The following is a 16,074-nucleotide window of genomic DNA, read 5'->3' as shown; positions in this document are numbered from 1 at the left end:
TTACAAGGATTACCAACAGGGTGCAGCACTATTATTTCTTTTACATTTATGACAACAGCTAATTTGCAACCAAAAGGTGAGTGAGCGTAGCGAACGAACTTTAACCTGGAGGCGAGTTAGCGTAGCGAACGAGCTAACCTGAAGGCAAGTGAGCGCAGCGAACGAGCTCCAACTTAAAGGTGAGTGAGCGTAGCGAACGAGCTCCAACCCAAAGGTGAGTGAGCGTAGCGAACGAACTTCAACCAGGACGTGTTTGAGCGATGCGAACGAGATCATCTTGAAAATTAAACGTAACGGTACTTTCTTTCCATCGGTCTGTCTTAGGGGAAACCTATAACTTAGGTGATACGAAGTTCGCCGGGTCAGCTAGTATATATATATATACATAAATAAAAATTTGAACGAATGGTTTTTTTGGCCTCTGGGGACATCAAAATGAAAAAGTAAATCGGTCCCGGGTCTAGGTCTTACCGTGCCACCTACGGTAATAGCTACTTCCCTATAGGGAAATTCGCTAATAATCAAAACCAAAATGGTGGTATCCACTACTTACCAGATTTAAAATTCATAACTTAAACGTTTCTATTAAGGCCATAAAAGTTGAATTTTGTTTCTAAAAGCGTTGGCGGATGTGTAACTATTATATACAAGAGATAAAGATTAAAATGTCTCTATTTTGTGTCCTCTTCCCATTGCAAAGCACGGGTACAACAGCTAGTATCATATAAATAAGTTGCACACAGGGTTCTTTTGTTTCCCCAACTCTAAAATACAACGCACATGAATTGAAAATGTTATAGGTTTAATAGTACTGTAGCGAATCGAATATCAATAAAGTTAACGTATAACAATAAATTTACATATTCCTAGATTATAATTGAATGTGTTTACGAAGGAACACCACAACCTCAAAATTCAACATTACAGTATATTTACTCAAGATTTATTGTTTTCATATAGCACAGTTGACGTTGCCAACTAGCGTGGGAGCGGAAGTCCTGATAAAGGCTGGTTCTCGGAAAAGTAATAAAATTGTAGTTTGAATGAAACATTTGTTTTATTTTGTACAGGATTCATGGGATCCTCAGCATCAAGTACAAACTGCAAAATGTGTGTCGAAGGTCTGATTAGACCTTCCGAGATTTAGACCTTCAGCAACTGATCCGTTTTTTACCTTCCTTTAATTTATTCCTTTTCATGTTGTGCTTCATGTAACATACATAGACTAGAGGGCCGCTCATGCCCTTGACAAATAAATTAACATTTTCGCACTAATACAAATCAATATCGTCATTAGACAAGAATTAAAACATAAAATTTATAAACAAAACCTACTACGGCATATTCTTGAACAAGTATGCCTACAAACCTACGATAAGCATGTTTGTTATTATTATACTTAACCTACAAATGCTATGACTTAGGGCATACCTGTTTTCCTACATAAAACATGCGAACTAATTGCGAGTGCGACGTGAACCTAGAAAAAGACTAGTAAGAATTTACAACTGTGAATTTCTCAGAATTGATTGACAGTTCAGATGAACCTATGGTCACAGACTACGGATACCTACAGTATTATTGTATTAGTATACTGTATTTGTATTATTGTGTTACTAGCAGAGTACCCGTCCTTCGTACGGGGTTGACATATAAGTATAAATGCTTATTGCAGTAATGGAAGAGGACACGATTAAAAAAAAAAAAAAACTGGTCTCTTAATTTATACGGTATCCTATTGTGTAGCACACATCTACCATAGTCCTGATGTTCTTGCACCTAGACCATGGAAAAAGTAAAGTTCTCATTGTGTACCACATCTTTTTTTTGCTAGTTGGTTCAAATTAGCTGAGGTCATTAATGCAAACAAACAACATAATAGTGCTGCACCCTGTTTGGCAAGCCTTATAACTTTTTAATGCTGTTTAATATCATAGAACCAACTTGTACAGTTGAAACGGCTGACAAAATTCTTTAATTTTTTTAAATATGAATTCTCATAAGGTTAACTAGAGAAAGTCCAGAGCCAGAGCCACCGGGGTGGAGACTGAAAGAATTTTTGAGGTAAGAATATGTTAATCGGGGATGTCATCTATCATCATACCAAATTTCAACCTTGTCGGTTTAGTATTTTTCGCGTTTGCTTGTCACAAACATCCATCCATCCATACATCCATGGTTTGCACTGTAAACAAAAAGCTATCACAATAGTTCCATACCGACAAATAGGTAAAATAGGAAAATGAAAATATAAATAAATATGGAAAAAGGGCAATTTTCTAACATATTTTAGTGAAATTATATAATCAGGCAAATGGAAATTCAGTCTACAGATTTGCTGTGGCAGGGGGATTATATTACGGTTTACACAAAAATAAATCAAAACATAAACCTCATAACACTCAGGAAAAGGGCCTAGGTTGATAGGGCAATGATTATAGAATCTTAATTATTTCCTATATCCATGATGAATGATTTCTTTTAAAACGAATTATTCCCACTGTTTCACAGGAAACATTTTTAACCATTGTAGTAACATCATTATAGCTTAAAAAGTTGATAGTTTACATAATATTTAGCACATTTGACGGATAAAACTTTTTTGAATTCGTCATATTATAAGTGTATGAAAATTCATATATCTGTGTATCAATATCCACTTATCTCATTTCTGTTCAATGGAAGTTATACAATTTCAATGATACCGGTACTTAAATGGGAAGTCTTACAGCTGTTATAAAACTGTGCATACATTTTATCGGTACTTTCCTGTTAAAGGGAACATTCATTATTATCGATGATTTTCAATCGATATATCGATATTAACGATTTGAAACCTATCAGCTGACAACTACGATAAATAAATATTGTTCAGTATAAAAAAAATATTGAAATGAAACCATTCCAAACCAACCTAATAAAACTAACCAAACTTGCTGTAAAAATTCCGTTTAATATTCCCACCATGCCTTTTCTGTAATCAAACGGAATTTTTAAAATAGTTCAGCAAGTTTGGTTGGTTATGTTAGGTTAGCTTAGAACAGTTTTAATCCATAATAGACTTGATTTTAGCCTAAACAAGAAAGTTGTCAATTTGTAATGGATCGTAAAGGGAAAGAAAAATATCGATATATCGATTGAAAATCATCGATAATAATGAATGTTCCCTTTAACAGGAAAGTACCATTTTATCTTACGAGTAAATTTGCTACCAATTGATATAGTATGACAATTCTATTCTACTGCAGTACTTAGAATTCTACCACTACTCACATTAAACCAACCATATTTACTTTTGGGCTAGTGATTAATTTATTGTATTATAGTATATAGTGAATAGTGTAGGTAGTCATTTATTTATTTCGTTTCTATGACATAGCATTGATATTTTGTAGAAATCAATGATGCAATCATAACAACAGAAATACTGCATCATTACATTTTACGGTGACATAGTATTTATTTTACATATAAAAAAATTAAGCTAATGCAATAATTAGTTCAATTAGAACTATTGAATATTGAATAATTTAAACATTAATCGAAGACGAAGCGGTTGACAACTTTCAAACAGTTGACTAGGACTAGTTGCCTTCAATAATTGCAATGCGAACTGTATGCACTGAGGTCGGCAAACAGTGTTCACAGTGTGCAGGCACTTTGGACGTCGTGGCACTTGGACGTCGTGCAACAGTCAAATATTGATTGGACGTCGTGGCACTTGGACGTCGTGCAACTGGCAGAGGCTTTGGACGTGGTGCAAATGATACGTCTTTACAATTATATAGTGCGCTGTTTCACGACGTCCAAGTGCCACGACGTCCAAAGCTTGTAGAAAGACTATATTTTTGGCAGTTACTGTACTTTTGGACGTCGTGGCACTTGGACGTCATGCAACAACTCAAAAGTTATGTTTTGGACGTCGTGGCACTGGAAAAATATTATTGGACGTCGTGGCACTTGGACGTCGTGCAACACTCCCGTCCAGTTCAGGTTAACCATGAAATTGAGCATTTAACCAAAATTGTGTACAATAAAGCACAGTTTCAGTAAAGGCAAACACGTCACCTAGTTCCACACTTTAAAAAAAATTTAATTAATATTTTAATACTTTACTTTGAAATGGCGACCATACGAATGTAGGTATTTTAAGCCAAGTATGAATGGAGATGAGTGTAGAATGAGTGGCGCGATCTTGTAGTCTTATTAGTGACTTCAAATCATTTTATTGATAAAAGCCGGGTTTTCCTAGGCGTGGAAGTGGAGAGCGGAGAGAGGAACGCGGAGAGCGGACTCAACTTGTCTTAGGTAATTTAATATTACTGTTTTCATATAAAGGGGGGCTTGGCCCCCCCCCCCCTTTAGCCGCCACTGGTAGTACAAGAAGTATACCTTGATTACGCTCAATTTAAAGCAATACACATTAGTTAGTTGATTTTCAATATTTAGGCTACATATTGTCATTTTACTAACCAAATTTGTAGAGTTTAAAATAAAATACCTTTTGTAAGCAGTCAAGTTTTTGTCGCTCAAACTCTGCTCGACTTTGTTTCACATGATCTTGAACCTGGGAAACATAACATATTATTTTGTTAACATCATAAAAGCTAAATAAAATTACATAAATCAGAAGGCTACATAAAGTTATATTGTCTGTTTACCTGTCTAAAAACTCTGAAATGAAGTGCATTGCAAAGCTGACGCTCTCCTGTTGGTTGGAACTGAATACATCTGTGGTAAGAGCAATGGTCAATATTTGCAACCCAGTTTTGTCTCAACATTTTAGAACCAAAAGATTATGCTACTCACAACAGTCCAGGGGTTGGTCTCATTCAATGTGTATGGATCATAAAGTAATCTCTGTATAAGAGAAGTTAAAATTAAATGCAGAAACTAAAACTTTCATTTTTAGATTCAAAAGGTTCAATTTTCTGAAAAAAATAAGAAAAAAAAGAAAAAAAACTGATGAGTTTTTCACCTTCCTGTGCTTGTCCATGAGACTGAGGTTTTCAGGATCAAGTTGTTTGGAGACATCCTTCATCCAGTTAAGGACCGCTCGGTACTTGGTCCTTGTCTTCTCCATCTCCTGGATTGTATGGAACGTGTCTGCAATGGCATGGGCTTGGAACGACTCCACTTTCTACATGAAAAAATACTTTGGTTATACTACCGTAAGCAAAAGCAAAAATATTTATAAAATTGAATTAGTTAAATGAGTTACACACCTATAACACTTACTTAAATGAATGAATATATGGATATAGTTGCAGCTGACGAATATGCACAGGCAGGAATGGTACATTCAACATGAAACTGGGCCTTATTTCATTCGCTTTCATGATACTAATACCACCACTCATCATTCCAGACCAGACACTACTCTCTTTTTTATGGCTACAACAATTTTACAACTTAATGAGCACACTTGATAATAATTTTTATACTTTACTGTAGTTCTTTTAATTTTAATTTTAGGAAAGACGTTATATTTTAGAATCCCAATCTTTGATGCGAGAAAAGTAGGTTACTTTGAAAGGTTCACACCTCTTGCTTTTTTTTAACTATTTGTGCATCTCAAATCTTCAGAAAATAACACAGGCATGAATAATAGCAAACACTAAATCTCAACCTACACACAAAAATATTTATTACACCAAATTACCTTTTGCAAAGCTCTCAGAGGGTCCTGGAAGGCAAGTCGTTGTTGTCCGGTTGTTGAGAGGGTTTTCCCAACAACAGCCATCATTTTTCCAGCTTCTGTTTTATCATCAAGTTTTGCTGATTCTTTTAAAAACCGACCCATTGAATTTTCTTCATAGGCTAAGGCTAAAAAAATACAATATGTGAAGTTCACAAATTACATGGGGTATGTACCTTCAAACCTGCACACTAAGAAAATTCCCATTTACTTTATCAGGACTAAAATATTCCCTTAAATTTTAAGATTTATTTTCTATTTAAACTAGAGGACCCATGCTGCTCCGCAGCGTTAAAATAAATATAATATCCGAGAAATATTCAAATTTATGTTTTTTCTTGAGCAATACAGTATCTTGAGCCATAGATAAAACATACTCCCTTAGTAGATTTCTCATCCTTATGGAACAGCTGAAGACAATTTTATTGTTAGTTCTGTACGGTTTATGTATGTTTTGTTTACAATTTGTTTCCCGTTATTACAGCCATTTAAAACCTCGTTTAACCAAATAATACGATCTAATCATAAACAATAACTTGTCCCCTAGTTATATAACCAAACAGTAAAGCACAAATCAAGAAATTAACCCTAAAATAATAGAAACAAAGTTTCGTCGACACTAGCGCCCAGTGTCACGTAAATGAACTAGACAAAAAAACGTGCTTCAAAATTTACAATGGGATGAGAAGTCTACTTGTGTTGGTTAGTCTATGCTTGAGCTTAACTGATTCAAACTATAAATAGCTCAATTTAAAGCCAATAATTAACTAACTAGTAGTACGCTTATTCTGCGCGTAACGGGATGAGTGAACATGAGCGCAATAATGAAAGAGTCCACCCACACCTAGCCTACTTACCGGTGTCACTGGTAAACACAATAATGTTATTTGTATGGGCAAATCAACCCATGAGTCGGGGCAAATAATGGTGAGTCGGTGGCTCAGTCGGTAGCGTCGCGGACTTCGGGCCCAAGGCAGCGAAGTCGTGGGTTCGGATCCTGGTCACTGCCACTAAATTTTATCAGTACAGTTCACTTTTGTCCTGTACCGGCTCACCCCTTGCTTTGCTGTAAACGATCCACGCACGGGCGCTTAGTCTATGTGGACGGGCTAATGCAAGGTTAAAAGAGGCTGTCAACCTCTTAAAAAAACCAAATCTCAGTCAACAACAATCCTAACTTCTCGTCTATTAATTAACCAAAGTCATTGGTAATATACGTAATGTATTTCCTGTTTCCCTCTCTTCTCATAGCATTTTATTATTGCAGATACATTAATCTAACTGTCAAAGAGTTCCCATCACAAAGAGTAAATCACAAAGAGTTCCCACACTCTGGACTGTTCACCTTGACTACTTCCTTCACCACTTCCTACGTCGTGGACCTGTTTCCCTCTCTTCTCATAGCATTTTATTATTGCAGATACATTGATCTAACTGTCTCAAAGGGTTCCCATACTCCAGACTCCTCACCTCGACTACTCCCTTCACCACTTCCTACGTCGTGGACCTGTTTCCCTCCCTTCCCATAGCATTTTTAGAATTGCAGATACTGTACATTATTTTAATTATCACAAAGGGTTTCTACACTCCAGTATGCTCGCCTCGACTACTTCCTTCACCACTTCCTACGTCGTAGACCTGTTTCCCTCCCTTCCTATAGCATTTTAGAATTTCAAATAGATAAATTTAACTTTCACAAAGGGTTCCCACACTCTGAACTGTTCACCTTGACTACATCCTTCACCGCTTCCTACGTTGTGGACCTGTTTCCCTCCCTTCCTATAACATTTTAGAATTTCAAATAGATTAATTTAACTTTCACAAAGGGTTCCCACACTCCAGACTGCTCACCTTGACTATATCCTTCACCGCTTCCTACGTCGTGGACCTGATTCCCTCCCTTCCCATAGCATTTTAGAATTGCAGTTACATTAATCTAACTGTCACAAAGGGTTTTTACACTCCAGAATGCTCGCCTCAACTACCACTTCCTACGTCGTGGACCTGTTTTCCTCCCTTCCTATAGCATTTTAGTATTGCAGGTATATTAATCTAACTGTAACAAAGGGTTTCTACACTCCGGACTGCTCGCCTCGACTACTTCCATCACCGCTCCCTACGTCGTGGACCTGTTTCCCTCCCTTCCCATAGCATTTTAGAATTGCAGTTACACTAATCTGTCACAAAGGGTTTCTACACTCAAGAATGCTCGCCTCGTCTACTTCCATTACCACTTCCTACGTTGTGGACCTGTTTCCCTCCTTTCCTATAGCATTTTAATATTGCAGTTACATTAATCTAACCGTCACAAAGGGTTTCTACACTCCAGAATGCTTGCCTCGACTACTTCCATTACCACTTCCTACGCCGTGGACTTGTTTCCCTCCCTTCCCATAGCATTTTAGAATTGCAGTTACACTAATCTAACTGTCACAAAGGGTTTCTACACTCCAGAATGCTCGCCTCGGCTACTTCCATTACTACTTCCTACGTCGTGGACCTGTTTCCCTCCCTTCCTATAGCATTTTAGTATTGCAGGTATATTAATCTAACTGCCACAAAGGGTTTCTACACTCCGGACTGCTCGCCTCGACTACTTCCTTTACCGCTTCCTACGTCGTGGACCTGTTACCCTCCCTTCCTATAGCATTTTAATATCGCAGTTACATTAATCTTACTGTCACAAAGAAATTACCCACTTCAGAATGCTTGCCTCGACTACTTCCATTACAACTTCCTACGTCATGGGCCTGTTTCCCTCCCTCCCCATAGCATTTTAGAATTGCAGTTACACTAATCTAACTGTCACAAAGGGTTTCTACACTCCAGAATGCTCGCCTCGGCTACTTCCATTACTACTTCCTACGTCGTACACCTGTTTCCCTCCCTTCCTATAGCATTTTAGTATTGCAGGTATATTAATCTAACTGTCGCAAAGAGTTTATACACTCCGGACTGCTCGCCTTGACTACTTCCATCACCGGTTCCTACGTCCTAGACCTGTTTCCTTCCCTTCCTATAGCATTTTAGTATTGCAGGTATATTAATATAACTGCCACAAAGAGTTTCAACACTCCGGACTGCTCGCCTTGACTACTTCCTTTACCGCTTCCTACGTCGTGGACCTGTTTCTCTCCCTTCCCTTAGCATTTTTAGAATTGCAGATACATTATTCGAACTGTCATAAAGGCCCCCCACACTCCGCAGCGCTCGCCTTGACTACTTCCTTCACTATTTCCTTCACTACTTCCTACATCGTAGACCTGTTTCCCTATCTTTCCATAGCATTTAAGTATTACAGATACATTAATTTAACAGTCATAAAGGGTTTCCGTACTCCTTTCTTTTCACTGCTCACCTTTCCGCTTCCTTTACCACTCTCGACGTCGGGACCTGCCCCCCTTCACATAGCATTTTAGTATAAAAATATACCAACATCTTTGAATATTTAATATTCAATGCCAACATTAAATTGAATAATATAAAAAGCTGCTTTGTTCTAAATACATACATACCTATATACTTTTAATTTAAAGGTGAATTTTAATACTGAACATAAACGGTATATAACTGCCGACTAATATTGTCAAGTTCTATTTATTATTCTAAAAGTTGTGAAATTTAATTAGCTTAAATAACATTATTCTGAAAGCTGTGAAATTATAATGATATATATTCATAGACGCCAAACTGTTTACTTCATGAATGAAAGAGCTTAGAGTAAAAGTCGTTCTCTCTGCCTTAAGAAGACGACAAAATTGTCGGTCGCAAAACGTAAACAAATAAAAGAAGAAGAAGGTGGCTCCTAATGTTATTCTTATGCGACAAATTTAAAAATGTTTTTTTAAGTATTTTATAATTACTACTGAGCGGAATCGTCTAGAATTTTAATGGTGTCTTTACACTGGTGTCATAACTATTTGTGCAAAATTTGAACGCTATAAGTGCAACGGTTCTTGAGTTTTAGGTGCGAACACACTCAAGGACAACTTTTCTCCGACTCCGCTATACACGATACTATTTTGAGTCTAAAACATATGGAAAAACATTAAAAATAGGCTACTGGAGCTATTGATTTTTAATCATAGAAAAACCTTATGAAAAATAATTTTTATGTTGGTTGTTCACCTTGCGTTTGCTTGAAAATCGTCCGATTTGAATAACTAATAGCTTTACAAACGAAATCCGGTATTTCACTGAAGGTTCTTAGACTAAAATATATAGGAATATATAATTATAACTGGTGAAATGCATATTAAATTGAAGTAATAATTGTGCGTTATAAATAAATCAAACTATGTGATATGGTCGAGTAATACAGTAGGTGAATATTTGCCAATACTTGATGTGAAAACTTGGCGTGCATGTCTTCAATTTGAGACCTTAATGATAAAAATGGGGTAAAAGAGCCAAACAAACTCGAAAAACAGAAACCAAATTTAATTCCCAAAAGAAATACATGGGGAGCAAATTTTGTTTACGTATACACCGAGTGGGAATATAGTTAAATATATGCCAATGCTTGATGGCAAATCTGTGTGTGCATAGCTTCAATTTGAGACCTCAATCATGAAAATCAGTCGGGTAGAAGAGCCAAACGAACTCGGCAAAGAGAAACCAAGTTTGTTTAATATATAAGATAACATTAATTCTGATATCCACATAACAGGAAACATCAGGCTTGTTGTCATTCGGGTTATGTCAACTGCCCTCACCACCCTTGTGTAAACACTGAAATACATTCTTACTTATTTCTGTAACTTTAAGCTTTTTGTAGATTGGTATTTTGACTTTGGTAAAGTTAGTTAGTATGGCAAAAAAAAAAAAAAAAAAAATTAAAGTACACTACATGATGAGCGCTTTCAGGACAGCTTGAGTTACTGTTCAAACTTCCATTTTAAATAGGTGGCTATGGAAGTTCCATTCTGTACTGTGAACATGCAATGGTGCAGTGTAGACTACTAACATTCAAATAAAGTCCTTAAAACAATATTTTGCCTAGTGAACAAAATCTATTGTAACTAGTTCAACAGATTTACTTACAGTTGCTCTTTTTCTGGTATTCATCCAGTATCTTGAGCAGCTGAGCACAGCTGAGTTGGATGCTGAGAAACAACTCCAGTTTGGCGTCCAGTTCAGCATCGCTGGCCACAATGCAGTCATCTTCCTTCTTGCCCAGCTTACGCGACACAGTCTGCTTCGTGACCCAGAAGTGATATTGCATCTTGCTTACAGTGGAGTTCTGTCTGTGAGAATGATGATCCGCCCATCTCCCCAAGGGATCTCCATGTGCCGCTGATCTGCAACACAGCATAAAAACTGTATTGTCTTTGATGAACACATAGGCCTAGTCAAAAAATGGTAGAGCGGAGTTGAAAGCGTTTATGTTTTAATCATGAAATTGCTCCAAGAGGGGAGTTGGCAAGATCTTAGCCTAGCCTTGTGGTTAGCCTCTTGGACAGAGAGGGTACGAGAGGGACAGGTTTGATTCCCATAGCATCGAAAAAGTTTTAGGCCGGTGCCACACTATCCCGTTTAGCAGGATGCATTTTTACCGCATTGCCATTGCCATGACACACCTTCCTGCTCTACCGCAACATACTTCGAGTGAAGAGGGCGAGCATCTCATGCACTGTTTATAGCCACAACAGTAGGGACAAACGCGCCGAAAAACGGGATGGTGTGACTGCTCTCATGTGACTGCTCTCATTTAACTGCATGTTTCGCCGTTTTTCCCGTCGTCCGGTCATCCCATTACGCTGCAGCAGCATGGGGTGGATCCCGTCGAAGCACCGCAACCGCAAAAATGTGATCGCACCCATTAAAACCCATGAATTTGAATCATACCACCTGCCAAACGTGTCCCGTTTGACCGGACCGGCAAAACAGGATAGTGTGGCACCGGCCTTAGGGGTTTGGTATGTTTCCCATTATCTAAATAATAGTGTTTGTGATTTTTTCATACAAAATGGCTTGGTGTAGACACTAACAAAAAAGAGGGTTTGCTAACTAGAGAACTTGTTGGAAACCCCTAAATATTCAAATATTGAATCCAATGTATCAGGAAGAGTGTGAGTTGTTAACCTGTAAAATTTGAGTAGAGATGTGAAGAATTAAAATAGGTAGGTACCTAGTAGTAACCATTTATTTTACAAAAAAGAAGAAGTAATTGAGACAAGGATACTGAATGGAAATGTATGCTATTAAATAGGGGTTGGCCAAGGGGTGGAGATGGAGATGGATATGAGGAAGATTGGAGTAGATGAAGATATTATAGTAGGGAAAATGCAAGAAGGGCCTACACCAAGCACATGAATAGTATGTAGAATAAGTAGGCTATTAAGTTTAGTTTGTGAGCAAATCATAAAAATTATCTTTTTTTACTCAAAATATATGGATAATAAGAAGAAAGTATTTAATTTTGATCTAGACATAAAACCCAGGTGAAAAACATCTGTTGGAAAATATGACCTTGACGACATATTGTGTTAACAGTTAACAGATGTTTTGCCTTGCTTTTCACTTACACACACAAGATACAATGCTGAAATACAAGCAGCACTGACTAAATTAATCTTTGAAGAAAGTGCTTTACAAACAAAACACGTTTGATTGATATTGTGTTCAAATCATGGTATAGTTCGGCCGCTTAGAAAACGACCTGCGCGCTAATGCTAAACCAATGCGGGAGGAGGTCGCTTTCTAAGCGGCCGAACTATAGTTGGGTGTTTACCACTGGGTCAGTTTAAGCATAAGCTTAGGCCTATTAATTTTTTGAATACAATCCCCATTTTTATTTTTACATTTTATAAAATATTTTTTAAATTTATTTTTATAACCCTTTTTTACTGTGATTAAGATTAATTATAAACGACTAGAAAAACTTAACTGTTTGTACAACTTATTAGTTTAATCTGAGTATATAAGTTACACATGTTAGTGTGACAGTTGAGACTAAGTAACCTAGTATAACACTGGGCAATTTATTTGTCTATTGTCTATTGATTAGCCTCATTGACCCTATAATTCAATTTCAAATAGTTACCTGTATCATTTTCAACAGGGATCTCTCAGGTTTGAAATTTGGTAGACCAGTAGGCCTAGTTTACGTTAAAACATGTTTTTTCCTACAGTTACCTAACAATGTACATGTTCTCTCACTGATTTGAGAAAGCAAAGTGACCAATTCGCTCATCAGTGAGACAATGTTAACATTGTCTCACTCTAATTACTTTGTCTCACTCCAGATTTGCAACGTGAAGGCACGAAATAGTGAGCGCGTAACATGCAGGCAACGTCGTATGCGCGCGAAATACGTTGGCAGCACTGGCTGTAAATCAGCTGGTCAGCTGTTGTACTGTTGTATTTGTCACTTCACATTAAATTTTATATTAAAAGTTCACTTCTGTGTAAAAATAGGTTATGTTTCTTCACCAATTTATTTGATTTATGGTAACTGTAGGAAAAGTATAATGTGCAACTCGAGTTCAAAGTACAATTGCCTCACTCGAGAAACCATTCCTTACTCACCTACGGCTCGTGAGTAAGGATTTCTCTCGAGTGAGTCAATTGCTCACTTTTCTCACTAGTTGCACAAATAACTATTAAATACCACATTTGCTACAGAATTCATAAAATATTAGTAAGCTGTTTCCCAAGATAATGGGATTGGCATATTCGCTGATGTTGCCTGATGTTTGGCCTTCTTATTCATGAGTGGTAATAGCTAATACGCTGGAAGGATGATAGCAGGAACATGATAACAAGACTGGGACAGTGGCGTCGTCCTGTAATCCAGCAACTTGCGAGGTCAAGAATTGTGGATATTTATAAGCATGCACTGTGGATGCGATACTCCCTGGTGTGGATTAACATCCGCACGAGTGAGTAGTACGACTATCCGCAGTACTATCCTGATAATTAGACCAATTTGTATACTCCAAGGCAAAAGCGTGGTTCGGTATCCACTATAAAAACTGTAGGTACCTTAGTTGCCATTACCTGTATGGGCTATTAATTAACACCTGTGTCTAAGGAATATGTCGGCCTTAGTAACTAACAAGACTACAAGATCGTGCCACTCATCCTACACTTCATACTTGGCTTAAAATACCTACTTTGTATGGTCGCCATTTCATTGAAAAGTATAAAGTATAAAATATTCTAATATATATGATCCTAGTACAAATATTAAGAAACTCTAATGTGAAGCTCCAAAAGCTTTGTAACTTATTTTACCATGGAAATAAAATAACATAGACCTAGTCTCTTCTTAGTTCTTAGAGTAAGGGAAGGGGCTAATGTACACAAAAGTAACCAACTTTTCATTACCAAAGAAAATACATGATTGGTTTTGCAATTGTTATAGTCGTAATGAATTAAACTGTAAGAAAGTCTAAGCTAAAATCACAAGGTCTTGCAACAATAATAATATTTAACTCTTTACCTCGATCGTGGACCGTTCATTCCTAGTTGAGGTATTTACTGTCGTCAGCTTCAATATCAAAACTATTCATTCAAACCAGATTGAACTTATTACACCCATTAAAATTATATCATGTTATTTCAATATAACAAATCGAAATATATTTCTGGACAGTAGTAAAAGGTTTAAAGATGAACTACTCAGAGCCTACAGCCTAATTAGGAAATTAAATTGACACCAGACAGACACCATGAATCTTGGTGCGATTTCGATTTGACACTTCATTTGACAGCTCCGTTTTTGGCTCCGCGCATGCTCCAAAATTTTTGGCCTTACAGCCGTTTTATGCTGCAGACGAGAAGCAAAAATACAACATTACAGTACTTGTAAAATTAAGTAATTGATTATAGGACATTATTTGAGTTTGACGTTGTTGATTTATACCGATTTTTTATTTGCACTCAAAAATAGAAATTTAGCCATAAGTTAGAGTTATCTGATAAAAATCAGCTGGATTTAAGGATTTTAAGGTATAAACTGAACAGCTCCACGCCTAAAATTATTGCTACATTCTTATACAACACCATGATAAAGTCTTGCAAAACCATGTGTTAATATAAATTGTCCGAATTTGTTAGTATTGATTAATGGTTTTTAAGAGCTACAAGCTAGTGTGTTGAGTGGTTTACTGGAATCATGACTACTGTTAACGAATTAGACTACAAAGGTCAAACTGTTCCTGTCTATTGTTGTAGGGTTATTATGACGTTGAAAATAGAGTGTGATTTGAAATTTAGCTGGTCATTTAAAATATGGTTTTTATTGTGGCTGTCTTGGAAGCTTTTTGTAGATTTCAAACTGTTCTAAAGAATCCAATTCATTTCCTTTGTTAAAAATGCGAATTATTTCCAGGTTATTTGTCAATTGTATATATGGTGTGATTTTTATCCAATAATTTAATGTTTAATGTTAAATTTAATGTTGGGCAAAGGTGGATTTTTGATTTTTGTGTGTCTGCTCTGGGGTCGGTGCGATGTTCTTTGTACCGATGGGTAAAGGTTCTGTCTGTTTGTCCAATATTATAAAGATCCGGACAATCCATACATTTAAATTTAGACTCCAGACTTTTTTCAACAACATTTTTACGTGTAACGCTTTTTGTGTTTTATTGGTAGTTGGTTCTAAAGGTTAATTAAAGTCCATGTTTCTTGAGTCCATTTGAGCTTAGCTTAGCGGCTGTATTCTGTCAAAGGCGGCCGTGATTCTGTATAGGACACACCGCTGCAGCTTCTGTTGGTAGCATAAAGCCGTATGTTTACACCATGCAGCAACAGTGTCGGATTTATGTTACTTGAGGCCCTAGGCCAAATTACTTGAGCGGCCCTCCTCCTGTGGTGGAAATTCCTTAATTGCAATCGCGGAAGTAATCGCAAATATCTCCTATGCATCAAGGGGACATCATCATCGACACCCGTGATCGTGGATGAAATCGTGGACATCCCCCCTAAACCAAGTCAAAGCCATCAGTAGGTATCCATGACCATGGAAAAATCGTAAAAATCCCCCACGGGCTGCAACAAAGGGACATCATCCTACACACTCGCGACCGTGGCGAAATCATATCCCGTGAGCTGTGACCTTGATGACACCAACACCGTCCCCCGCGACCACAGTAAAACCGTGAACATCTCCCGCGAAGCAGCAATCACGGGGACATCATCATCAACACTCGTGATAGCGGCAAATTCTTGAACGTCCGCGGGCTTCGATCATGAGGATACATCACCGTCACCCGCAGCCACGGCTAAATCAAGAAAGTCTCCCACAGGCCGCAATCACGGGGACATCATCAATGACAACTCGCAACAGCAGCTAATTCTTGAACGTCTCCCGCGGGCTTCCATCATGAGGACACATCACTGTCACCCGCGGCCGCGACTAAATCGTGAAT

The 16,074-nt window shown here is 37.4% G+C and overlaps 1 protein-coding gene across 1 annotated transcript in view; it reads right to left on the bottom strand.

Annotated features, from left to right (window-relative positions):
* Positions 1–14,389, bottom strand: part of LOC129003925 (islet cell autoantigen 1-like protein) — a 29,634-nt gene extending 15,245 nt beyond the window's left edge. The window contains exons 1-5 of the mRNA XM_054432267.1: positions 14,145–14,389; positions 10,742–10,998; positions 5,663–5,826; positions 4,979–5,140; positions 4,502–4,567 (exon numbers count right to left, since the gene is read on the bottom strand). Of these exons, the coding sequence (XP_054288242.1) occupies positions 4,502–4,567; positions 4,979–5,140; positions 5,663–5,826; positions 10,742–10,998; positions 14,145–14,164 (669 nt within the window). The 5' untranslated portion in view covers positions 14,165–14,389. The remainder of the gene's footprint in view (positions 1–4,501; positions 4,568–4,978; positions 5,141–5,662; positions 5,827–10,741; positions 10,999–14,144) is intronic.
* Positions 14,390–16,074: the final 1,685 nt, after the last annotated feature.

This window comes from Macrosteles quadrilineatus, unplaced genomic scaffold (assembly GCF_028750875.1).
Source record: "Macrosteles quadrilineatus isolate MER2022 unplaced genomic scaffold, UCM_ALF_1.0 Scaffold_9__3_contigs__length_116548681, whole genome shotgun sequence".
Taxonomy (NCBI): domain Eukaryota; kingdom Metazoa; phylum Arthropoda; class Insecta; order Hemiptera; family Cicadellidae; genus Macrosteles; species Macrosteles quadrilineatus.
The sequence above is the reverse complement of the archived record's forward strand: the minus strand, read 5'-3'. Positions and strand labels throughout refer to the sequence as shown.